General features: G+C 57.9%; 2 protein-coding genes across 5 annotated transcripts; both read right to left on the bottom strand.

The window, feature by feature from the left end:
- Position 1: 1 nt before the first annotated feature.
- On the bottom strand, positions 2-15,766 carry ARHGAP4 (Rho GTPase activating protein 4). Of its 4 annotated transcripts, XM_070785187.1 has the most exons (23): positions 15,594-15,750; positions 14,365-14,435; positions 11,520-11,727; positions 11,251-11,413; positions 10,977-11,039; positions 10,544-10,723; positions 9,818-9,946; positions 9,508-9,729; positions 5,631-5,732; positions 5,312-5,503; positions 5,127-5,211; positions 4,855-4,882; positions 4,533-4,635; positions 3,947-4,007; positions 3,758-3,835; positions 3,542-3,676; positions 3,328-3,433; positions 2,992-3,225; positions 2,829-2,902; positions 2,555-2,738; positions 2,272-2,364; positions 1,972-2,086; positions 2-876 (listed from the first exon to the last, which is right to left on the bottom strand). In XM_070785187.1, the coding sequence occupies exons 3-23, from the start codon at positions 11,723-11,725 to the stop codon at positions 643-645; spliced, it is 2,787 nt and encodes a 928-aa protein (XP_070641288.1). In that variant the 5' UTR covers positions 11,726-11,727; positions 14,365-14,435; positions 15,594-15,750; the 3' UTR covers positions 2-642. The 4 variants fall into 4 exon arrangements, with proteins under 4 accessions (XP_070641288.1, XP_070641287.1, XP_070641289.1 ...); XM_070785186.1 differs by lacking the exon at positions 14,365-14,435 and having other exon boundaries at positions 15,594-15,763; XM_070785188.1 differs by lacking the exons at positions 10,544-10,723; positions 14,365-14,435 and having other exon boundaries at positions 15,594-15,764.
- Positions 15,767-19,774: 4,008 nt separating this feature from the next.
- Positions 19,775-24,520, bottom strand: NAA10 (N-alpha-acetyltransferase 10, NatA catalytic subunit). The gene is made up of 8 exons (XM_070784840.1): positions 24,320-24,520; positions 23,749-23,847; positions 23,267-23,325; positions 22,267-22,312; positions 22,067-22,182; positions 21,830-21,874; positions 20,650-20,734; positions 19,775-20,103 (listed from the first exon to the last, which is right to left on the bottom strand). The coding sequence occupies exons 1-8, from the start codon at positions 24,338-24,340 to the stop codon at positions 19,867-19,869; spliced, it is 708 nt and encodes a 235-aa protein (XP_070640941.1). The 5' UTR covers positions 24,341-24,520; the 3' UTR covers positions 19,775-19,866.
- Between the last annotated feature and the right edge of the window lie 18 nt (positions 24,521-24,538).

The following is a 24,538-nucleotide window of genomic DNA, read 5'->3' on the forward strand; positions in this document are numbered from 1 at the left end:
ATTTTAAAAAATTCATGCATGTTTATTGCATTAAATGTGGGGGAAGTGCAGAGAGATTCTCAGGCCCCTCCCACACCCACAGACACGTGCATGGATCTGGAACCTACCACACAGGAGACAGGACTTCCAAGATGCAGGTCCCCAAGCCACACAGCCCTGTGCCAAGAAGCCCCAGAAGCTGGGCGCCCCGCCCTCGAGTGCTGGGGGTGCCAAGAGGCTGACCCTGTACCCACCTTCCAACCACCCCCCCGCCCAGCCAGACAGAGAACCGGCTCGCATCTGGGAGTCAATGCACAGGACTTTATGAATGGTTGCCAATGCCTGTCAACCCCCACCAGGCTGGCACCCTCAGCTGAGCAAAGGCACCCGCCACCTACTGGCTGTCAAGGGTGACAATCAGCCATGAGCCCTCACACCCAGGGCCAGGAGGGGCCTGCCCCTGCCTTCCTCTGCGGCAGCCTCCCAGAGGGGCCCAAGCCAGAGCAGGGAAGGCAGGGGTGAGCTGGAGCGGCCACTTCCTCCTCTCTGCAGAGGGTCACGAGCAGGTATGCTGGACAGGGCCAAGGAGAAGCAAAGGGTTGGGGGTGCCTGGCCGGTTTTGCCCTGGGCTGGGGCAGGGCCTACAGAGGATGAGGGGGCCCTTCAGTGGGACTTGAAGGGTGAGTCTAGGCCCTGGGGATGGGAGGTCGAGGGTGAGGCTGGGGCACCAGGGCCCCGTGAGAAGCCTTTGTTCTTGCCCAGGCGCCCACAGCCTGGAGGCTTCGGGCTGCGAGGCCCGGGGCTCGAAGAGTTGTTGGTGCCCGGTCCGAGGCCCTGACGGAGGGCAGTCTTCCCCAAGAGCTCCTTAAACACAGAGTCCATGGTCTGTGCCACAGCCTGGCGGAGAGGAGAGAAAGGCAGGATGTTGGCACAAGTGGGCCCCACCTGCCCAGTCGGTCCCCTGCCCCCAGGACAGTGACCTGACCCAGGAGTCAGGCCTGCTGATCCTCTGAACTCCTCTGCCCCCTGAAACAAAGTCCTCAGCCACTGCCTCTGTGGACTGCAGTGATTAGCTCAGCCTTCAAATGGGAGCCCCTCAGGGTGGGCCCTGGGTACCCATCCTCTCCCCACTCTCTCCCTGGCAGAGATCACAGCCACCACCCCCTGGCTTGGGGGGCCCTCAGCCTCTCAAGTGCCCCGACGTCCCAGGCCAGGGCTCCCCCACAGCCCACCTGGCCCAGCCTACCGACCACCTGCCCTGGGGTCTCATGGATGCTCTGCCCCCCAGCCCTGGCCCATCCTCCCCCAGCCACCACACATGTGTGTCCCTGATAACCCCTCTGTCCCCAGTGCCCAGGCCCGGTCGCCAGGCCACACCTGGGACATGGCGGGCTCTCTCACTCTCTGTCCCCAGGCTCACATTGTCCCCCAGGGCTTCTGGCAGTGCCCACCAGGAGCCCACGAAGGGGTTTGCTTGGGCCAGTGGGCACAGCAGGCAGCTGGGTCTCCCCAGGCTGCACCCCACACCAGGGCCCCATCTGGCACCTGCTCTCTGCTCCCCTGTAAGAACCATGACCCCGCCAGGCTCCCCAGTTCACCACCTCCCTCAGCTGCTTTTCCATCTGCCCCTTTCATCTTCTCTGGCTCACAAAGCGCCTGCCATGTTACCACCTGTCACCTAGCCTGGCTCTAGATGCCAGCCTTGAAGCCTGTCCCATGTGCTGCTTCCCACTCATGAACCAAACGTGAGGCCTAAATGTGTGAGTGCTCTCCCCCAGGTCTCCCACTACCTTGCCTCCAGGCCAGTCCCTCCCCACCAAGCTCACCCCCTTACCGGCCTGCCCCTCTCTAGGCTGGGCTCGGCCAGTGTGTCTGCGATCAGGAGGGTCAGACTTGAACCTCAGGCAGGAACAGTGGCTCATAAGGGGAAGCAGAGAACCCACCCCTGGGGAAGTGCACCCCTCTTGCCACATGACTATCCCCAGCGCTCACCTTATCCACCTCCACGTGTCGTTCTGGGGATGCTGGGACCACGCAGGGCCGTCGGTACCCGGAGTGACTCCCGGGGATACCAAGAGGGATCTCGGGTGGGGTGCACGGCTCTGGCCTGCAGGGCACAGACAGGGAGCCTAGAGGGGGCCCTTGGGAGGCCCCGCGCTCCCAGGCAGGGGCTTCTCCCAGCCCAGGGCATGGGAAAGGGAAAGAAACAGCAAAGCTGGTCCCTGGCCGTCCTGCCTCCAGCCTGGGATGGGCAAGCAAGGCGCAGAAGGGGTCTTCCCCGCTCCTGCTCACCTCTGGACGAGCTCCACCATGGGGAGCCCCTCTGAGCTGCTCAGCAGGTCCCCGGCGGCCAGCAGCCCCTGGCCCGCCGCGAGCTTCTCTGCTCTGGAGATGGAAAGACAAGACACTTGGAATGCTTACTCTGGGTTTGGGGTCTGCAGGGCAGAGGGCACAGTGCGGGCCAGCAGCGGTCAGCAAGGCACAGCCTGGGCCTGCGGAACCTGGGACTTGGCATGCGGGAGGGGCTGGAAGCCCGGGGGTGGGGGGGGGCTGGAAGGAGAGCCTCCAAACTCACCCCGCAGGCAGAGTGATATACTTGTGGGGGATGAGCCCCCGTGCCCCCGCGTGCTCGCCCCGCCACCAGTCGCCTGAGGCCCGCTCGTGCAGCCGCAAGATGTCCCCGCGCTGGAAGGTCAGCTCCTGGGCCGTGCGGCCTGTGTATGCAAAGCAAGCCACGGCCTCCACGACACCCTCCTGGTCTGGGGAGGAGAAGAGATGCAAGTGAGGTGGCGGGGTGGCGTGGATGCCCTGGCCAGGGACCCCATGGGGCTGTCCTTCCCCACCCCTACCCTCCTCCTGGGCTGAGGTCCCCGGCTCCAGCTCCAACTCGTTGTCCCCCGTCGGGCCCTCCAACTGGGCATCCCTGTAGTCCAGAGAAGAGTGAGGTGGCTGAGCATCCTCAGGGTGCCCCCTGCAGCCAGTCTCTCTCTCCTGGCGGCACCAAGAGCCTACCCCAAGCAGCTGGCAGAAGGTGGTGCCATGCACTTCTCATAGACGGGGCCGGGCAGCTGGGCCGGGGCCGGGAAGACCCGTCCAGGCTGGATGATGAGGGTCTGCACCAGCTGGTTGACACGGCCTTGCAAAGCCACTGGGTCCTGCCCAGCAGGGACGGGCAGCAGCGTCGGCCCAAAGCACACGGCCAGGTTGTAGGGGTCCATCATGTTCTCATCACTGTACTGGGCCAGGCTGGGGGTACAGACAGGTCATAGGCACGGAGCTCCCGGCTCGGCATCACCGCACCCCAACCTGGGATGCCCGCGCTCCCCCCCATTCCCCAGAAGCACTCACTGGTTGAGGAAGGTGAAGAGGTACCGCAAGACCACCAGCACGGGTCCGGGCAGCCGGGCCAGGAGGCCAGCCACGTGCTCCACCCGCTCGGCCACAGCCTCCAGCTCTGCAGACAAGGCCATCACCCCAGGGAGAAGCCATGAGCCCGGGCAAGGTGGCCACTAGGGAGTGGGGAGCCCCCCACCCCCACCCCACCCCCAGGCCCCTGGCTCACCTGCAGAAGCCAGCAGCTCTCCAAACAGGTCTGGTGGGAATATGGGGGGCTGCAAGCTCCGGAAGTAGAGTTTCAGCACGCCCGCCACCGAGTCCAGGTCATGGGCAGTGCAGCCCTCCACCAGCGGGTCCTCTCCTGGGAGGGGGCGAGGAGAGAGGCCTGTGACACCGGCTCTCCCAGCCTCCCCACCCTCCGCCACACCTCACCAGTCCCCACCTCTCTCAAAAGCATCACGGATCTCCGAGATCTGGGGCTGGGCGCCCGACACCCGGAAGATGCCCTCATGCTGCAGGCCTGTGGGAGGATGGAAAACTGGTGGGCACCAAACCTCCTCCCCGCCCCCGCTCCTCCAATCTTGCGAGGGGCCAGGCAGGCCAGAGGCGGGAGGCCCCAGATCTCACTCACCATTGAGGTTAATGAAGCGGACACAGCTCTCCACCACCAGGGGCACGGGCTGGCCTGAGCTCTGCGGACAAGGACAGAGAGAGTGCCCTCCACGGTGGGTATGGCACGGCACACCCTGCCACTCACTCATTTTCATTTTGTCTTAATGCATTCTGTAGTCAGAAACAAGGCTAGGGAGATGTATGCCCAGTGGGGAGGGGGTGTCTGATCCCTGGTGCCGTGCCTGACATTTTATCTGTTTCCTGCTATGGAGTGGAAATGCCACCCAACTCTCTCTGCTGACCTCAAATCAAGCAATATCATGAACCTCGGGTTTGTTCACTTAAATAACCTGCTGATTCTTCTGAACAGTGAGAGACTGAATCACATCATCCCAAACAATAGTGTCATTTCTCCTTTTCTGATCTCTGGTGCTTTCCTGACTTCCCTCCCTAGCAAGCATCCCAGAAGTGGGGCCTGCGGGTATCCGTGCTCCTGGTAAGTCCTCAGCTCGTGGTAACTCGTTTGGGTTCACAGGGGCCCCAGGGCTGGAGGCACGGCTGAAGCAGGAAGGGGCCTGCACTCAGTTGAAGGGTAAGGCAAGTACCTGGATAAACTTCTCCATGTCTCCCCCGAAGAGTTTCTGGTTATACTGGGAGCTGGGGCGGGGGGCACGGCTCTTCTGGAGTTTTCTCTGTGTGTACTGGGTCCTGTCGCGGTGAACAGGAGCTGCCTCTGAGGGGAGCAGGCCTGGACACTAGGCTGCCTGGACCCCCCAGCCCAGCCCAACTGGATGCTGGGGCTCGCAAGTTATTCCAGAACCCTCTGGGCAAAATAAGTAGGAAACTAAGGCCACCGAGGAACAAGCAGAGGGGAGGTGGGGATACCATGGGTCCTCAGGACAAACTGGTCCCTCTCGAAGGACTCACCAAGTCACCTCCCGGTCTTCCTTGTCACCTGGGAAGGAGAAAGGGTTGGTGTGCCTCTTGGGCCAGGAGGTTTCTCGGCGCGTGGCAGAGGAACAGGGCAGCCTACAGGTAAGGGCAGCCTCAGGACAAAGAGCAGGATGGGGGCTGAGACCCTGGCTGGCTTCCTTCCTGTGTGCCCAGCACCCTCTCTGGCCAGGGAGAGGCTGCAGGAGGAGAGCCACACCATGGCTGGGCTGCTCCAGGCCCTGGGGGTGGCGAGGCAGGGGGCCCACCTCGCTGGATGGCGTCCTGCAGTTTCTCATGCTTGGCCTGCAGCTTGGCAAGGATACTCCGTCCACTCAGGTACTCCTGGAGTTTCTGCCAAGCCCCCGGAAGAGCCCAGGGCTTTAGTCCTAGCCCTGCCCTCCCTGGCCCCCACCACCCCACCCGCCCTCCTGGTCCAGCACCACCTCCCCACCGTGATGTAGAAGGTCTCAGTCTCCTGCTGCTGGCCCCGCCGCCGGCCAGCCTGCCGAGCCCCCGGGTCCGAGCTGGTGGACTTGAGGGACTCGGTGGACAGGCTGGCCTGGAAGGAGTCGAGCATGTCACTGTCTTCTGACGCCACCACCTCCAGCAGGGCCTGCAGTGTGGCCTTCAGCGTCTTATTCACCTTGGGAGGAGATGGCACCCAGGCAGGAAGAAATGGGGGAGAGACAAAGAACAAGGAGGTCGAGTCAGAAGGAAGGGGAAAAGGAGATCACAACCATCTGGCTCCGTGTGTCTAGGCCACCCCGTACCTCCTCTGTCTCGATGGTCTGGCGGTCCAGGCGGCTCTGGATATTCTGGGCTCTGGGTAGAATCTCATCCCGCAGCTCCATCTCAACCTGGATCTCAGCAACCTGCAGGGTGCAGCATTGGGTAGGGGGGCAGTTAGGGCTGCACCTGAGACACCGGGGTGGGCTGTGCAGCAGGTGCAGAGGTTTCTGGGGCTGATTTTCACTGCCTCAGGGGCTACTGCAGAGGGTCACCAGCCTTGACACCTGGTCCAGCCAGATCTGAAGCAAGGACCCCTTCTGAGAGGAAGGCAGTGTACACTCATGAGCACTGAGACTCATGCATGGATGTACTTGCAGTGCTACTCATAATAGCCCAAAGGTGGAAGCACCCCAAGTGTCCAGCAGCTGATGGGTGAATACGCAAAGGGTGGTGTCTCTATGTAGAATATTATTCAGCAGTAAAAAGGGAGGAAATTCTCATACATGTTTCAACATGGGTGAACCCTGAGGACATTATAATCAGTGAAATAAGCCTTTTGTAAAAAAAAAAAAAAAAACAGGACAAAAAGTATAAGACTACTTATATGAGGTGCCTAGAGCAGTCACGGAGAAGGCAATGGCACCCCACTCTGGTGCTCTTGCCTGGAAAATCCCATGGATGGAGGAGCCTGGTGGCCTACAGTCCATGGGGTCACTAAGAATCAGACACGACTGAGCGACTTCACTTTCACTTTTCACTTTCATGCATTGGAGAAGGAAATGGCAACCCACTCCAGTGTTCTTGCCTGGAGAACCCCAGGGACGGGGGAGCCTGATGGTCTGCCGTCTTTGGGGTTGCACAGAGTCGTACATGACTGAAGCTACTTAGCAGCAATGAAATATTTCTATCCAGGCTCTAGGAAACGCTGACGTGAGAAGACCCACCCCCCTCAAGCCCACATAATGGGCAGATCATGAGAAACTGACTCTTTGGAAAGGATAAATCAGAGACTAGTCCTGATGAGCAGGCACAGCAGCCACCACCATCTGTGCCTCGGCGTGGACCTGTCAGACATAAGGAACGTCACAGAGCATCAGCATCACACAAAGCCACTCTCTGGCCATGGCGGCTGAAGATAAAAACAAGATCACCTCATCAGCACATCCGAGCACGGACCAGAACAAGAACTTTGTCCAAGCCACAAAAATTACCAAACTTCCCGCTGGCCCGGCTAGAGTGCCGGGCGTTTCCCTCCTCGCTAATGACTGCTCTAGCCTCTTTCTACCCACCTCCGCCCTGTCTTCTTGAGAAGATTTATCAAAACACAGAATCAGAGTCACCCCTGCCTCCTGACAGCATCCAAGTGAGAGCCGAGCCCCTCCCCCAAGTCCTTGAAGTTCTTTCCAGCAGCTGAGACACCTCCAGTTCCCCGTGCTGAAAGCGAGCATCACAGAACATTCCAAGTCCCTACCCAGCCACCCTGTGGGGAAAACCACTGTTGACAAGCTCTTCTCACACATACCAAATACCTAATCTATCTCTCAGTGCCTCCTCGGGAATAGGAACTGACAGCCAAGAACTGGCAGCAATTTGAGGGACAGCTCTAAAGTAGAAGACATAGGGACGTCCCTGGTGGTCCAGTGATTAAGACTTTGCCTTCCAATGCACAGAATGCAGGTTTGATCCCTCGTCAGGGGGCTAAGATCCCACATGCCTCAAGGCCAACAAACAAAATACAAAACAGAAGCAATACTCTAACAAATTCCATGAAGACTTTAAAAATGGTCCACAAAAAAAAAAATCTAAAAAAATTAAGTGGAAGACAGAGATCAATGCAAGAAAACAGAAAAAATGTAGGGGACATGGGAATATCAAGAAAAATGATAAACATTTCAGAAAAATTTGAGAATATACTGTATCCATGAAATAAGAACAAAGGGCTATTTTAAATAAGAACATGTAAAACAAACCAAAACTGTTTAAAAAAACTTATGAAAGTAAATTTTTAAGAAAAATTAAAAAGGGGTGGGCAGAGATAAGTCAAAAAAGTCTCTAAGAGAACAGAATTAAAAGGTATAGTGATGGGACTTCCCTAGTGGCCCAGTGGTTAAGAATCTGCCTTCCAATGCAGAAGATTTGGGTTCAATCCTTGGTCTGAGAACTAAGATCTCACATGTATGCAGTGCTGAGTCCTCGAGCTCTGGAGTCCACATGCCACAAGTAGAGAAAGCTCTTTCATGCCACAACTAAAGACACAATGCAGCCAAATAAACATTTTAAATACACCTATATAGTATTAATAAACATAAAAGTTGTAGTGATGAGAAATAGGAAAGATAAAAGATAACGAAATTAGACAACCCATGAAGTTCAATATCTAATTACAAGAATTCTTGAAAGCAAGCACAAAGAAAATTAATGGACGGAAATTACCAAAGGAACAATATGAGCTCAAAACCTTACGACTTAAGTTTCTGTACTGACAAAGCCCACAGGTGGCCCAGCATCATGAAGGCAAAAGGATCCCCAAGGCATATCATTATAAAATTGTACATGAGGGAAAGGGACTATCCTAAAAGCTTCAACGAGAAAAATTACAGGTGACAGACAACAGTGCAGAAATCAGAACGGCAGCTGAACTTCTCACCCACAATACTACTGAAAGCTTGGAGGGATACTTTGAACATTCCAAAAAGAAAATGCTTTTCAACCTTGACTTCTACACCCAGGTAAACTACCAACCAATTTCAAGAACAGAATACAGGCATTTTTTTTCAGACAGTCTAAGTCAGGAAAGTATGTAGGAAGATGTCTGTGAAAACAAGGTAATAAAACAAAACAGAGGAAGACACGTGATCTGGGATGCAGAGGGTCTAATGCAGGGATGCTCAGGACAATGGGGAAAGAAAGGTCCTGGACTGTGCTGGCCTAGAAGTCAATCAAGGCCTACAAGCTCAGACTGCATGGCTCCACAGCAGGGCTCTGAAGAGAAAAGATTGCCTGATATGGTGGAGACAGACGGTGGTGATGTGGGGTGGAGCCTTAATCGTCCACGGAAGGGGATTGTAGGGCCTCTGACAAGCTGCAAAGCACAAGCAGCACCTGATGCATTGTCTGCAGCAGCAGCAGCAGCTAGAAGACTGGGAAGTGGCTGCATCTGGGGAGTGGGAATCAGGAACAGGAAGGGTGGGTCAGAGAAGGGAGGTGTGCCCTTGAATGCCTTGAGTAACATTTGACTTTATCAGATATGACTTCGGTCAAAATACAAATGAAATAAGCAAAAAAAAAAGAAAAAGGTCAGTGGAACCCCAGTGTACATTACAATCCAGTGTAATCCCAGTCCACGCTCATGAGGATAAACTGGTAAAGGAGAGTACAGCTCAGAGATGCATAAAAAGGTGCCCTAGTGAGGAATTCCCTGGAGGTCCACTGCAGGGGGCACAGGTTCTATTCCTGGTTAGGGAACTAGGGTCCCCCATGCCACATGGTGTGGCCAAAAAAGAAGATGCCTAGTTATATGCTAGTGTTTGTATGGTTTCTTTCCCTCCCAAGTTTGCATTGTGAAATGTCTAAAGCACACAGAACCACCAAAAGAACAGTATACGGGCAGCTGTCTACCACCAACAAGCCGGCCTCAAAATTGCTGCCATGCTGGCTATGTTTGCCCTTGTGGGGGATGTTGTGTTCACTAGTTGTACCACAGAAGTGGGTTGGGGAGGTCTGCTTGCTTCAATGCAAGTGCAGAAACTCCAGAACCCCATTTGCCTTGAGGCCACTGCACAAGGGTCTGAGAAGTAAGTGGCATTCAAGAGGTTTGAGGTCTCAGCAAAGGGAAGGAAATCCATTCCACTCAGCTACCATCACAGTGAAGATCAGAACACAAAGCCATTTTCCTGAAGGCTGGGCAGAGACCCTCACCTCATCCCCCTCGTGGGGCTGGTAGTCGAAACGCAGCGGGGGACAGAAGGCGATAGCGTGCACCTCCAGCACCTTGGCCTTGTCACCTATGGGATCCAGGGCATCCACGGCCTCCTCCAGGCTGCCCAGGCCCTGCATCTGGGAGGCTTGGATGCGGCTCTCCGCAGCCGTGTAGCTCCGGAGCACTTGGCCCAGGGCCAGGTGGAATCCTGTGTCACAACACTGGGGAACAAGCGAGGACACGGCTTGGGAGGGCTCAGGGCACGGGCGCCCGGACCCCTCCGGACCCCTCCCCACACCCCACACTCACATCCATCAGGTCCATGACGTCTCGCAGGTAGTAGTTGCTGACGGCGGCGTTGACGCTGGCCAGGCTTAGCAGGTACTCATTGCGAGCCTTTGTACACTTGAGTTTGTGCTCCAAGAACTTGGCGTGACGCTGCTCAGGATCACATGAGCCCCCGGGTCATCCACATGGCCGAATACCCCAGCCCTGCCTCCTGTGTATCCACCACCCTCGACACACACTCCCCACCCCTCCCTTCCCCATTTGGACAGCTCCCCCACTATCCCACTGGGCTCCTCAAACTATGTAGCCCAGAAGTTGAAAGATTCTTTATTCCTAAACCCTGCCAGCCTCCACTTCCCCATCCTTCCTTCGGGGACCACCTAGAACATGCGTCCTCCCTGCTGATCACTCGGCCCCCCATCCAACGTGTCCCCTCACTCCTCTAAGATCTCCCAGCACCGTATGAGGCGAGGATGGGTGGGAGGTAGGACCCCCAGGCTTGGGATAGCTCTTTTGCCAGCTGGGTTTGCACGGAGGGGAGCATGTGGGCTGTCCTGGACCTAGAGGCCGTTCTCCTGCCCCCTGTGTCTACCAACCGAGCCTGGGGAGCCCCCCACCCCAAGAGCCAGCCCTGCTTTCCTGATGCACACACCACCTCCCTGCAGGGCCCAGTGAGGGTTGAGGACGTGAAAGGACAAAGGACAAAGCCAGAGCCTTTGGACACAGACAGGTGCCCCCCAGGCCCACCTTCTCCACCAGCCGCCCTCCCTTCTTGACAGAGCCTTTGCGGAGGGGCCCAGACTCGGTGCTGGTGGTGGTGGCAGTGGCACTTCGGCCTGCCCGCTTCTCCTCCTGCCGCTCGGCTTCACGGAGTTTGGCCTCAGCACTCAGGCTCTCCGTGTGGTAGACCTGATAGGTCTTCTTGGCCTGCAGGGAGGCCCGAGGCCAGGCAGGCCTGCTCAAGGCCGTGGCCACAGGCAGCCCGCCCCGTCCTCCTCCCAGCCCATCTGGGACTTGGGCCTTGAGCACTTGGCCCAAGCACTCAGCACCCAGGGCAGGGAGAAAGGGCCCGGCTTACGATCCCCGAAACCCAGGTCTCTCCCAGGCACCTGATCCTTCTCCCTGAGCCTGGCCCCGGGAGAGGTGAGGTGACGGCCTCCCTGTAATCGCAGGCTCTCACCATCTGAAGCTCTGACACCACCTCCAGGAGCTCCTCTTGCAGCTGTTGCTCCAGATCCTTACTCTGGGGAGGAGGCGAGCTGAGTGCCACCCTGCCCCAGGGCAACACCCACATCCATCCCGCCAGCCCTCAGCTCAGCACTCCAGGCTCCCACCAGCTCCCCCTGGCCTCCAGGGCCTTCCCGTTCCTGACACTTGGGCTTTGAGCATCCACGGGCTGCCCTCGCTGGATCCTGGGGTCTGCCCGCCTCCCGGGCCCAGGGCAGGGGTCTTGCCTTCTTGACCAGGCGCCCCACATCCTCGGCAATGTAGCTCAGGCGCTGGGCCAGGGGCCCGCCCAGCACCTCGCTGAGAGCTGTGCTTTCCCGGCTCTGCTGCCGAGTCTGCTGCAACAACACAGCCCAGCAGTGCAAGGGCGACAGCAGGGACGGCTCCTTCCTGGGGGTGGGGGGGTGGAGATCGGGGCTCAGACCGACCAGGAGTGGGCGTCAGGCCTCCCCTCCCCCCACCTTGGCCATCCCAGCTGCCTGGCCCCAGGACCCACCGGAAGCTCTGGTGCTCCCGACTGCTGCCCCCGAGGCGGCCTCCACGGCCGGAGAATCGCTCTACCAGCTTGTCGAGGCCCCGGGAGTACTCAAGCTCAACCTCGGCGCGGCGCCGCATGAACTCAGCCAGCTCCTGCAGCAGCTCCCGTCGCAGTTCGCCCTGCAGCTCCAGGCAGCGCAGTTGCTCACCCAGTTGCCAGCGCATCTCTGCAGGGTGGGAGGGCAGCTCAGGCTGGGGCTGTGGGGCCCCTGAGTCCGGGGAGGTGATGCTGGCCCCGGGGGGAGAGGGGCCAGTACCGGGCTCAGCAGTCCAGCTGGGCTCCGGGCAGGCCTGAGGAAATGGACCTCCGAGCGGAAGCTAAGGGGAACCAGCCAGGTGGGCTAGGGCCCAAGGAACAGAAAGGCCATTCACGGGACCATGGGCCAGGGCTAAGACGGAGTGGGGCCCATCCCGGCCAGGCATCAGTCACGTGGCCTTCCCATGATTCCCTGCTTCCCAGAAAGCCCCCAGTAACTTCCCCTGCCATTTGCGGTCCCTGAGGTGCCCAGGACTCCAGGAAGGGCAGCCTCTTCGATAAACACAGGGACGCATGGGGCTGCACAGGGCTGCACAGGGCTGGGGCGGCCACGGCATTCTTGCCAAACTTGCTGTGAAGTTGCGGCCTCGGGAACTGGAAACCCAGCCCTCGGCCCCCAGGAGAAAGGGCGGCCCCACTGCAAGGGCCAGGCCGGCCGGTGGGGGCTGACCAGTGACAGGACTGAGGCAATGGGGCTGATTTCTGTTCCCAGTACCGACTCCTGATGACCCAACTCCAGGGCACCCCCAACACTCTCAGCAGAGAGCCACACCCAGGGTCCCCACACTGCTGGCTTGTGACATCTTATCACTGGCTTGATTTGGCAATGCCACTTTCTCCACAGAGACCCAAATCAAAGAACCACCTCAATGAGAATGACGAGCTTAAGTAAGCCATTGGCAAGCCCTGGGCATCCCAGGGACAGAAGCCCTGTATCTTGGCTTCTGGCAAGTGGGTCACCCCTGTACTAACAGCTGTCCAGATGCCGGGGGTGGGGAAGGGGCATTAACTGATGTCTTCATTCAGCAGAATGTTGATTATACACCCAGTGGGTCTAGACTCAGAGACACACTTCCTGCCCTCCTGGAGCAGGGATAGGAACAGTGTGGGTGGGGGGAACAGCAGGGGAACAAGGGGTGACAACGCAGAGCAGGAGGTGGCAGCAGGGAGGGGTTCTTTTAGAGGAAGGTGGTCAGGAACAAGCAGCTTTGGAACACAGAGCTGAAGGAAGTGACAGAGGGGCCGTGGAGACATCCAGGGGAAGAATGTTCAGACAGACGGCACTGTGAAGGCTGTTGCAGGCAGCATGGCTGAAGAGAGCCGTGCCGGTGAGGGGCGGCAGGGAGAAGACGGCAAGGGAGAGGGCAGCCACAGCAGTGGAGCCATAGGGTCCTGCTTTGCTCTCAGGGCCCACTTGGGCCCTCAGAGCCTGGGCAGGGGTCAGGTGACAAAGGAAAAGTGCCCAGCCCCAGTGGCCACTACTGCACCCATCTAGGCAATAGAAAATTGGGGGTTTCGACCAAGAGCCAGAATTAGAGGAGGCAGGAAGTGGCAGGACCCAGGGTGGCTGTGGGTAAGGACTCAGTACTGGTACACTTGGGATTTCTGTCCCATCAGTGCCATCCCAGGGGGGTCTGTGGAGCCTGCGGCAGCCTCCATGGGTCCTGCTTGCCCAGCACTCCCATCTCCTCCTCTGATTTGCCATTGGAGAAGGTCCCTTTCCTACTCTCAACCCCTGGGTCTGTCTCCCTGGCTCCAGGTACCCCAGCTGTGGCCCCTTCCCCCCACTCCACCGCTGGGACTAGCTCAGTGATAGGCCTGGGGGCCACCAAGCCTATGCTTTCACTGCAAACACTGAATGGGAGCACTCTCTTTCCACCTAAGAGTCAAGCTGGGTTAATGGAAGCCTGGGTGGGCGGGACTGCTTCCTGATGGTGAAACCAACGCCGTTTCCTTACACTGTCTGAGGCCTGGCCCCAGGGGCCGACTCAACTCCATAGGCCGCCTGGAGTGGGCTCTCAGCCACTTGGAATCATGAGACTATTCACTGAATCATGGTAACATTTTTTCGGATAAAAGTCAATTTCATTTGATTCCAAGAAAGAACTGAGATGTCCTGGCTTGCCCCGCTGTCCACTGGCATCTGCTCACCCTCCTGGAACAATAGTTCCCTGGGGACCTATCATAAGTGAGTAGTGCTCGCCGGGCCAGCACACCAAAATGTTCATTTCTTCTTCAGTGCAACCAAGCCTTGGCTGAGATCCAGCAGACCTGGTGTCAAGCAGACAAGAGTCGGCAGGGTCTGAGCACAGCTGGCACCTACCTAAATCCCCAGGCTCTAGGCCACAGCAGCATCCGCTCTCAGATCTTAGCTGAGGTGTACTCATCAGGGAACCCTTCCCGACTTCCCCATAAACTAGGCTGGCCCTCTTCCCATCTCCTTTCTGGACATCTGCGCTTTTCTTTTACAGTGGTTTTCATCATAATTGAAACAAGTTGTGTGATAAGTTGTTTACTATATGTCTCCTCCACTGTGAGCCATATGAGAGCAAGGATGGCTTCTCGTGCGCTCCTCGCTGTATCTTCAGGGCCTGGCAGAGAACCGACGCATACAAAACATCTGTCAAAAGGATGGAATCCATGTCTGCTTGCATTGCAGAGCCAGGACTGGGCCCCAACAACATTTCCTGTGAGCGAGGCATTCAGTCTCACTTCTGCTGACAAGCGAAGCAGAAAAGACAGCCTCCCAAACCATGACTGTGCTGACCTTTCAGAATTTCGGGTGTTGAGATACTGATCCTCTTTTTGTAGCATAGTAGGAAGTTTCTTTGGCGGGGGCTGGAGAGCGGAGGAGATGGGAAACAGAAGCTCAAGTCATTAGACGCCCACAGCAGGTGACGAACATCTAAAGACAGCTTTGCTCAAAGCCCAATCTTTTTGGTGTGAGTGAACTGACACATATCTGCCGACTGAAGGGTTTCCAAAGTCCTTCAGCTTCATGACGTTTGGGGGATACAGGCTGGGATTGCTCTCTCCATCTGAGGGATGATGCAGCAAGGCCTGGAGAGCTGGCTCGCCATGCTCAGTCACATCAAGCTGGGTCTGGACAGCAGCCCACCTTTACCAGACAGGAAGGACTCGTGCACACTTTAGTGCAAATTGTTTGTATCGCAGAATTACATTGGACTCTCCACCTCTGGACTGGAAGGACATTCGAGGTTCATTTTCTTACACCTCCTAGGACCTATGGTGCTGTGTGACCATGAGCACACTCTGAGCTGCGTCTCCTTCATCAGTAAAATCGAGAGATTGAGACACCAGGAAACTGCTGGTGCTTGGATGTGGCTTTCTTCCCTTTGCGAGAGCCACCACACCCTGAATAAGACCCGGAGACAAGCTGTCGACTAAGTTTGCAAGACTCATTTGCATGCGATTTGCACAGAGTGTTTATCAGAACCCAAAGAGGTCTGCTCTGCAGTCCTCCATTCGCTGTGCCAGCTGGACCCAGAGTGGCCTTCAACTCGGAACCACCGCAGGGCCCAAAGAAGGGCAACCGGGACTGGGCTACAGGACTGGAGTGGTCTTAGGGTAAAATCATCACTAATCCACCCATTGAAGCCCCCAGACCCCCTTACCCAGCCCCCTTCAGCAAAGTCAAGGTGTTCCACTTTCTGGTGGCTAGAATGCCACTTTTTGAGGGAAACCAGGTGCCCCCCTTTCCTCCTCGGGCTCCTGAGGGGCAGGGAGAACCTAGGAGAGCAGAGCTACCAGGACAGGAATGGAGGGAAGGAGGAAGGAAGTGGGACCAGTGGCGGTTGAGGCCGAAGGGGCGTGAGGAGGCGGGCAGGGGGCTCGGGTTCCCTCCCTCAGCCCGCTCCGGAGGTTGCTGGGGGTAGGCCGCGAGCCCCGGGCCAGCAGCCAGCACATTGCAGGGTCTCCCACGACCTTTGGGGTCTCCGCGGGGAAACGGGCCAGGAGCACCCAGTGCCCTCTCACCTTTGACCTGCGCCTCATAGTCAGCCTGCGGCCCTCGCTCTCGGCGTAGCTTCCCATGCGTGGCCATGACCGCCGGGCGGCCGCGCCGTTGAGCCCGGCTGCTCCCACGCGGCCTCGAGCGGGCCAGGCGCGGGGACCCGCGGGCCAGCAGCCAGCACCCTGCGCCGGCCCCGCCCTGTCCTGTCCCGCCCCCAACGCGGCTCCTGGGGCGGGGCGCCCCGGGCCTGGCACTGCCCACGAGGGTCTCGGGGCCGGTGTGTTTCTCACTGTGGCTGGACTTTGCCGTTCCCCGCCCCCCCAACCCCGGGCACACAGGGCACGCCGCCAGGCAGGCTTGTGCCCCAGGTTCAGCTGCCAAGCAGCCAGGGTCGCTGTGAGAGCCCCAAGGTGCCCGACAAGCTGGCACCCTCTGGCTGCCTCTCCCTCCCAAACTCCAGAGGGCTTTGTGGTCCCCGTTGCTAGACTGCACCCCTCACATCATGGCCATCAGCCATCAATGCCAGTGTGCAGCAACACCATAGCTGCTCCTGACCGCCGGGCTCCCCTGGATCAGCTGCCTTCCCTAGACCCCCAGGACATCCAATGGGGCCCACCCTTCCCAACGCTAGGAGAGCCAGGGGGTTAGGAAGATCAGCTGGGGAGACCAGAACCTGCCCTTGGTCCCTCCAGGCCGCATGGTGGAGTGGGGGCAGGGGCAGAGGGCAGGGCTAGGCTAAGGTTCCCCTTCTGTTCAGCCCCATAGAGAGGAACCAGCCTTGTTTCCCCATAGGTGGTTACCACTTCCTGCTACCGGAAGACACTCTTCTGTCTCCTTTCCCCTGCACCTCACACCTGCTCTGTCTTAGGCCTGGGGGGCTGGGGAGGGGTAGCCCTCTTCCTGCACCCTCAGAACAGGGCCTTACTGAGCCCGGGGGTCAGCTCGGGGCTCCTCTTATCTAGGGATGCTTCATGTCTCTCTAGCAACTTTTTCTCTGGTATACTAAGGCAGGATGCAGTTAGCAGGTAGACAAGGCAGAGTAGACAACTGTGTTAGAGAAATCCCTGGGGTACACAGATAGTGACAAGGGTGGCAAAGGTATTTAGGCTTTGGGGTGGTGCCCAGGGAAGGGGAGCCTGTGGGCACTTGTGCAAGGGGTCCAGGCACGTGTTTGCATGGAAGTCAAAGTCAGCCTCTGTGTGAATGTGGACACACGTGACCCTGACCTGCAGCTCTGCAAGGGAGGGGACTTTGCACAGGTACTTCCTGGCTTTCAACTGTGCACAGTTCTCTTGCCCAGAAGGGGAAAACATACCTTCTCAGCTCCCTGCCCCCCACCCCCCGTGTCTAGGCCCTTCTCTAAGGTGCAGTGTGTGCACCGGGGACTGGGGCTTTTGGACCTGGGAGCTGGATGGAACACATCTTGCCCCTTCCCCTCTATCTGAGCCCTGACTGGTCCCCCAAAGTCCCTCCCCGATTCAGCAGAGCCAGGCACAAGGCTCAAGCCCACAATAAATGGCTGCTGAACTGGCTTCGGCCCCTACTCTCCTTCTGTCCTTTTGCTTTATCACTCCAGAAATACCCACGTGTACCCCATTCAGCCACTGGTGCAAAACTTTTGAGTCACTCAATTCAGTTCAGTTGCTCAATCGTGTCCGACTCTTTGCGACCCCATGAATTGCAGCACGCCAGGCCTCCCTGTCCATCACCAACTCCCGGAGTTCACCCAAACTCATGTGCATCGAGTCTGTGATGCCATCCAGCCATCTCATCCCCTGTCGTCCCCTTCTCCTCCTGCCCCTAATCCCTCCCAGCACCAGAGTCTTTTCCAATGAGTCAACTCTTTGCATGAGGTGGCCAAAGTATTGGAGTTTCAGCCTCAGCATCAGGCCTTCCAATGAACATCCAGGACTGATATCCTTTAGGATGGACTGGTTGGATCTCCTCGCAGTCCAAGGGACTCGCAAGAGTCTTCTCCAGCACCACAGTTCAAAAGCACATCAATTCTTTGGCGCTCAGCTTTCTTCACAGTCCAACTCTCACATCCATACATGACCACTGGAAAAACCATAGCCTTGACTGTCTAGGACCTTTGTTGGCAAATTAATGTCTCTGCTTTTGAATATGCTATCTAGGTTGGTCATAACTCCTTCCAAGGAGTAAGCGTCTTTTAATTTCATGGCTGCAATCACCATCTGCAGTGATTTTGGAGCCCCCAAAAATTAAGTCTGACACTATTTCCACTGTTTCCCCATCTATTTCTCGTGAAGTGATGGTCACTAGTACTGGCCAAATGCTTCTTTGGCCTTTAAGGCCGTACTGCCTGCTCTAGCCTCAGCCGTATTTCTCCACTTAGGAGGATCTAAACTGCTCAGAAAGGGCAGGACCAGATCTGTGCAGGACCAGATCTGCGGGAGCTTGCTAAACCTGTTGGCGAGTGAATACTTGGTCCGGGCGGAGGCAGGGTCAGGTCTGCTACGCGGAGAATGGACCAGAGGGAGATGAGATCGGTGGCGAGGCTGTTACCAGGTGCTCATGTCAGGTTGTGCACCTCGGTGTACAGGCTCATGCCAGGGAAAACGTCCCCGGAACCCACCCACAGTCCCAAGGCTACAGGGCAGGCGTTCCTGCTTTTCCACCCCAGCCTTCTGGCCTCAGGTTGGCACGACGGCCCTGAAGGGGCTGCTCCAGAGGCGAGCCCTGCTGAGGCGGAGGAAGTGCTGGGCCCCAAGGGTCACCCGGGCCTGCGGCTTCCCCTCTTTGCCCTCCGCCCTCGCCGCAGCTCCCGCCTCCGCTCAGGAAACTCGACCGCCTGAGGGCGGCCGAGCTTCAACCGGCCCGCCTGGGCCGCAGGGCGCGGGCGGGGGGGGGGGCGGGCAGAGCGCGGGTCGGAAGAGGCAGGAAGGAAAGGCCCGCAAGGGGCCGTGAGAGCCTCTGCCGGCTCCCGCCCGCCTGCGCTGGGGCGCGGTCGAGGTAGTGCGCATGCTCCACCGCTCGCCCCGCCCCGCCCTCCGCGCGGAGCCCTGCCCAGCCGCCGCCGGACCAATCAGAGCCTGGGAACGAAGCCGGCTCCGTAGGTGAATCTAAAGGGACTGACGCCGGGCGCGGAAGGTGGGGCGAGGCAGAAATTTGAGTCAATCAGAACACGGCCTCCCTCCTCCTCGCCGGCCCAGGAGCCGGTGGCGGCGCACAGGCCCGCGCAGGCGCGTTTTCCAATTCCCGGACCGCCCACTGGTCTCCGCTTACCCGGCTGCCTGTTGATCACGTGGCAGGCGCCTGCCAGAGAGAGACAGGAGCTCCAACCCTTGGTAGCGAATTATTCAGCGTAGCAGGAGAGCAGTGTGCCATCTGCGGTAGCAGGGGCATAAGGTAGTGACAGCTAAGGAGTGTTGAGTTCCGCTGGGAGGTGGGCGGCCCACGCAGCCCGCCCAGGGAGGAGGGGCAGCAAACAATGGTGCTGCAGCCGGAGGGAATGGCAGGGATGAAAGGTACTGGAGCAAATTTTAGGCTTCTATTCTGCATGAAACGACATGATGTTATTTGTCAAAACCCAGAGTTACAACGCAGAAGGAAATGTAAACCCTGGACTATAGTTAATAATGTATCAGTATTGGGTCAAATGTAAGAATACAAAATGTTATTAATAATAATTAGCCTCCAACTAAAATGAAAAAAGAAAGGTCAAAATGTTATTAATAGTTGAAAGTGGAGGGGGGGGCGTACATCCACGGAAACCCTGTACTATCTGCTCACCTCTGTGAATCGAAAACCGTTAGGAAGGAGATTCAAGGGGTATCACGGTGATCAAACACACAGAATTGGTGGATCTGTTAGTTTGCAGGGGAGGGAGGAATCAAGGACACTTGCCAGGGCTTGGGGAACTAGGGAGCTGGTTGGGCCACTACTGAGATGGTAGATAAGGTCAATGACCCGCTGGACTCCCACATCTGGAGCCTGGCAGGGTAGCAGCACAGCAAGGCTCAGGCTTCCAGAACTCCGGGGTCTCTTTCCCCCACCCCCCCAGACCCAAAGATGGTTCAAAGCCATCAGACCTCTCCAAAACCCTGACAAAGTTCTTCCCTTCTAGGAGGGCTTGCAGGACGCACTGTGCCAAAAGGCTGTGAGGTCCACATCCAGAAGAACACAAGAGCCAGAGCTGGGCATTCACACACCACCCAAAAGGTGCACACTCGCACACGTGAACTCCCCAAGGCCACTGGGTGAGTTTATTGTGAAACCTCTTGCGGTGAGGATGGGATGGGCGGGCCAGGATAGGGAGGGGAGCAGGTGCGGGCTCTAGGAGGCCGAGTCAGAGGCCTCTGAGCTGTCCTTAACGTCGGTGCTCTCTGTGGTCTCGCTGACCTCGCTGAGGTCCTTGCTGTCACCACCGCTGTCCTCCGCAACCAGGCCCTTTTCCTCACGACAGGCCTCCCCTGAGCTTGGAAGCGAGTTGCCCTTGCCTTCCATCTTGTTCTCGATGGAGCCCAGTACCACGTGCCTGCCCTTCTCCTTCAGCTCCAGGTGCCGCCTCAGCTGCCACGGGAAGCCCAGGAGAGGTGGGAGGAAGGAGACAGGGCCTAAGTCTCTAGACCATGAGGGCCCACTCCCACTGCCCGTTTCTGGTCTCTTGCTGGGGGTGCAGGCAGGGCAGGAAACACAGGACTGCATTGAGACCCAGGGCTAGTCCCGGCAACTGCCCCCTCTGGGCCTGTTTCCTCTGCAGTGAAGTGGAGGTGTTCACACGCCCTCACGCAGCTGCTGTGGAGCCCTCTGAATGGCCCCGGCCCCCATGGAGCCTTGGGCAGAGCCCTATCTCCTCAGCCTTGGAGCCAGCTGCAGCCATCCCCAGCCCCATGCCTCAGCACATCCAGACTGTCCTGTCACAGCGGCCTCTGGGCAGGACAGGCCTCCTCCTCAGAAAATGGAGCCTTGGCCCGATGACAGCCTTCTTTAAAGCCCTGCCAAGGTCTGGCTCCCCACCTGTCAGCTGAGGCGAAGAGGACCAGGACACCTCCAACTCCCTCAGGCCACCCCGCTCAGCCTGCTTGGGGCCGGTGGACCTGGCCCCACTGGACTCACCTCATCGGCCATCTGGGTGAGGTCCCGCTTCATGGCGTATGCATCTTCCCCGTCAGCGTAGTATTTGGGCTCCACTTCACTGATCCTGGGGGCGGGGGGGGGGGCGGGGTGGAGAGGAGGAGGAGAAACCGAGTTGGGGGCATTCTCCTCCACCCTCTGGTGCCATCTGCCATTGGGACGGGGTGTCAGTGCCCCCCAAAGGCCCTTTGGAGACATTTCCGACGTGGCCTTCCATCTGCTTTCTCCGACAGTAAGCCGGACTCCCTCCCACCCTTGGCATTCTGCCACCCCACCTCATCCCTAACCTGGCTCCCAAGGATCTATTTCTGTGGTTTCCTGGGAACCACGGCCCCTGCATGTGGTAGTACCCTACCCCTCCTTGCCCAGTTCCCTGTCATTTCCTGGGCATGCATGGCTGGCTGGCTCCCATGCTGAACAGTTGGAAACGGCGGGGGGTGGTGCTGTGGTCTCTGTTCTTGGTGTTCTTGGATGGCCCAGAAAGGCCCTGCCAGCCTTCAGACCCGGGAACTGTCAACCAGCAGGGGAGTCTGCATCCAGGTCAAAGATCCTCAGATGCCCAGCCCGTAGGTCCTTCCCTTCCTTAAGCAAGCTGAAGCTAAGGCTGTCTCAGTGGGCTCTCCACAAACAGCCCATCCCAGCAGCTTTCACCACAATGCCCTGGGCAGGGCAGTTCCTGGCCAGGCTCTCTGTGTCCTGTGCTGGGCACACTGAGCGGACTGCTCTCACCCACTAGGACACCCAGGGCTCTAGACCCCTCTGCTGCACCCTTCCTGCACCAATATGCTTCGGTTTACCCTTTCTTCTGGTTCTGCTGAGATGCTTCTAGGTGCCAGGCACTCTCAGTCCTGTTCCTGTCCTGGGTCCTTGTCTCTACTTCTGAATCCCTTCACCATGCTGCCCTTCACCTGGCCCCCACCAGCAGCAGGTAGTCCTCTTCTGCCCAGCAAGAAACACTAAATGTCCTCTAGGCCCACAACACATCTCGAACAGACAGTGGCAGGTGGGTGTCACTGTCTCTGAGTGAAGGCCAAAGCCTGTCCCTAGCTCTAGCTGCCGCCCACCCTCATGCCCAGAAAGTAGCTCAGCCCATCTCAGCCACCTGGGCAAGCCAGACCTGGGGACTGTCCCACTCCCATTAGAAACATCTAGATCTACTTACTGAAAGTTGAGCGTGTTGGAATAGAGGTGCAGAGCTGCCCGGTTACTGTAGGGGAACAAGGCTGTGCTGAGCTCTACAGACCAGGCCAGACAGGGACAACACGTCCAGGTCCTGCCCATCCTCCCAGTCCCGCTCCCCACAAATCCCACCTCCCAGTCTTCTCCAAAAGCCAAGGCAGCCCAGGACCCGTATCAAGACAGCAGCCCCCACCCCCCTTCCTTTGACCCCGGCTTCCACCTCTTCCTGACATGCAGGGAGACATATTTGGCATTGAAGTTCTCAATCATGGCTCGGGAGGCCTGGTCCATCAGCTTTTGAGCCAGGCCAAGACGCCGGTGGGAACGCTTAACAGCCTAGGGGCAGAAAAGTGGGACCTCAGAGGCAGCTCCAACTAACTTCCATGCCCACCAGAGCCTGGGTGGGGAGGTCCTACGCACCAGCGAGGTGATATGTCCATGGGGCACATCGTCCGGGTCTTCTTCCCTAGATCAAGAAGAAAGAGAGGCTAGGAGCAAACCCCACAGTGCCCCCCAGATCCCGGGTAGGGGAAAGAGTCAGGGCTCTCCAGACCCCAGGCAGCAGACAAAAGACATGTGCAGTATCAATGGAACACTATTCAGTGCTAAAAAGAAGGGAGTTATAAAGCCAGGAAAAGACATGGAGGAAACTTCAATGCATATGACTGAGAGGCAGTCTGAAATGGCTACACTGTATGTTGAGGTACGTATACAGTCACTCGTGTTCGACTCTGCGACACCATGGACAGTAGCCCACCAGGCTCCTTTGTCCATGGAGATTCTCCAGGCAAGAGTGCTAGAGTGGGTTGCCATTTCCACCTCCAGGGGATCTTCCCCACCCAGGGATTGAACCTGTGTCTCCTGCACTGGCAGGCAGACTCTTTACCACTGAGCCACCTGGGAAGCCCACACACTGTATGATTCTAATCATGGGATGTTCTAGAAAAGGTAAAACTATGGAGACAGTAAAGAGATCAGTGGTTCCCTGGGGAGAGAGGAGGGATGAACAGGTGGAGTACGGAAAACTCGGTGGGCACTAAGACTACTCTGTGTGATACTATAGTAGTGAATACATGTTGTTATACATTTGTCCATATGACTCCAAGGATGAAACTTACTGTGAACTATGGACTTTAATAATGATGCAGCAATATTGTAACAGATGTACCAGGAGATATTAGTAAGAGAGGCAACCAGGAAAGACAGGGAAGGAGTTATGTGAGAGTGTATTTTGCACTCACATTTCCTCTAAAGCTCAAACTGAACTAAAGAACAGTCTATTCATTTCAAAAAGAAAAAAAAAAAAAAAAAAACAACCCAACCCAGGCAGCCTCCATCAGACATGTGCAGATGTCAGTGTCCCTCCTCCCCCACCCGCAGGTCAGGCGCCAGTTTTGTCTCTCTGCCTCTGGTGACTCACATTTTGGCCAGGACGTACCCCACGATCTTCCCATTCTCGTCCTCAGCGATGTACGAGAGCTAAAAGACAGGAGGAAAGAGGAGGCAGAAAACAAATTTCTATCAGAGCTGGAGGAGCCCTTAGTGGACACCTGGCCCCACTGCCTGTCTCTTGCCCTGGCCATGATGGACAGCAGGCCAGGGTGGAGTTCAGTGACAGCTCCTGACCTCCAGGCAATGTGGCCTTGTTTTCCCATACCACACGGTGCCCCTTGTTCTTAACCGGGAAGAGGTGGGCAGACAGGTGGTAATTCTGCTCCTAGGTTGGCCCTGTTCGTCTCCCGTCTTCAGGCACCTCCTTTCCACCCCCAGCCACCCCAGATGAAGCCAACACTCAAGGCCTCCTTCACCCAGGTGTCCCCCTGGGACTCTTCATGGTCTCAGCCAACCCAGGGTGGGAATTCCCTGGCCTTGACCCAGTCCCCAAATTCAACAGCCGCCCACCTGGGGCCAGGAGAGGCCATGGTAGAAATAATATTTCATCTGGTAGTTCTCAGGCAGGCACAGGAGGTTGCAGTGTTGCATGTTCATCAGGTCCTCTGGCTGCGAGGGAGGAGGGCAGTGGAACGCGGTCAGGCCTGGGGCTGCACTAAGTAGGCCTCGGTTCTGTTGGAGCCCTGCTCGCTGTCTACTCACCGACCCTCCACCCCCACCCCCAGACCTGGGCGGGAGCTGGGACTATCTGTCTCTGCACAGTCCTGGGCCAGGGCTGCCGGGCAAAAACTTGACTGTTCCAGGAACGGACGTGAGCGCCAGGAAGCTCCCCAACACCATCCCACGGAGCCCCGACATCCCCGAAAAAGGGGTTCGCAGCCCCGGCTTTGAACCCCTGGCCTCATCTGTGGGGAGGGCCAACCCCACGGGAACGGTGGCCTTCACTGTTTTGTGCCGGGCGGCCGCAGGCGATCCAGGCGGCCGGCCCTGGGGCTCGGCCGGGCCCCTCGGGAGCATGCGCACGCGGCCACTGGGCCTCGCTCCCACGCGGCGCGGACCGTCTCCGGCCCCGGCCCCTCACCCTCGCATTGCGGATGTTCATAACGGCGGCGGGACTCGCGGCTCCCAGCGGGTCGTGAACGCGCAGTCAGCTGCCGCCGCGCTTCAGAGCGACACCGGGGCTGCCAGGCCACGGCTAGGGTTGGAGCTAGGTCCGGGATCGCGGGGGCGGTGGCGGAAGAGGCGGCGCGCGCCTGGCCCGTCCACCGGATGGAAGTGGCGCGCTGCCGGACCCACCCTC

Source organism: Bos indicus, chromosome X (genome assembly GCF_029378745.1).
Source record: "Bos indicus isolate NIAB-ARS_2022 breed Sahiwal x Tharparkar chromosome X, NIAB-ARS_B.indTharparkar_mat_pri_1.0, whole genome shotgun sequence".
NCBI lineage: Eukaryota > Metazoa > Chordata > Mammalia > Artiodactyla > Bovidae > Bos > Bos indicus.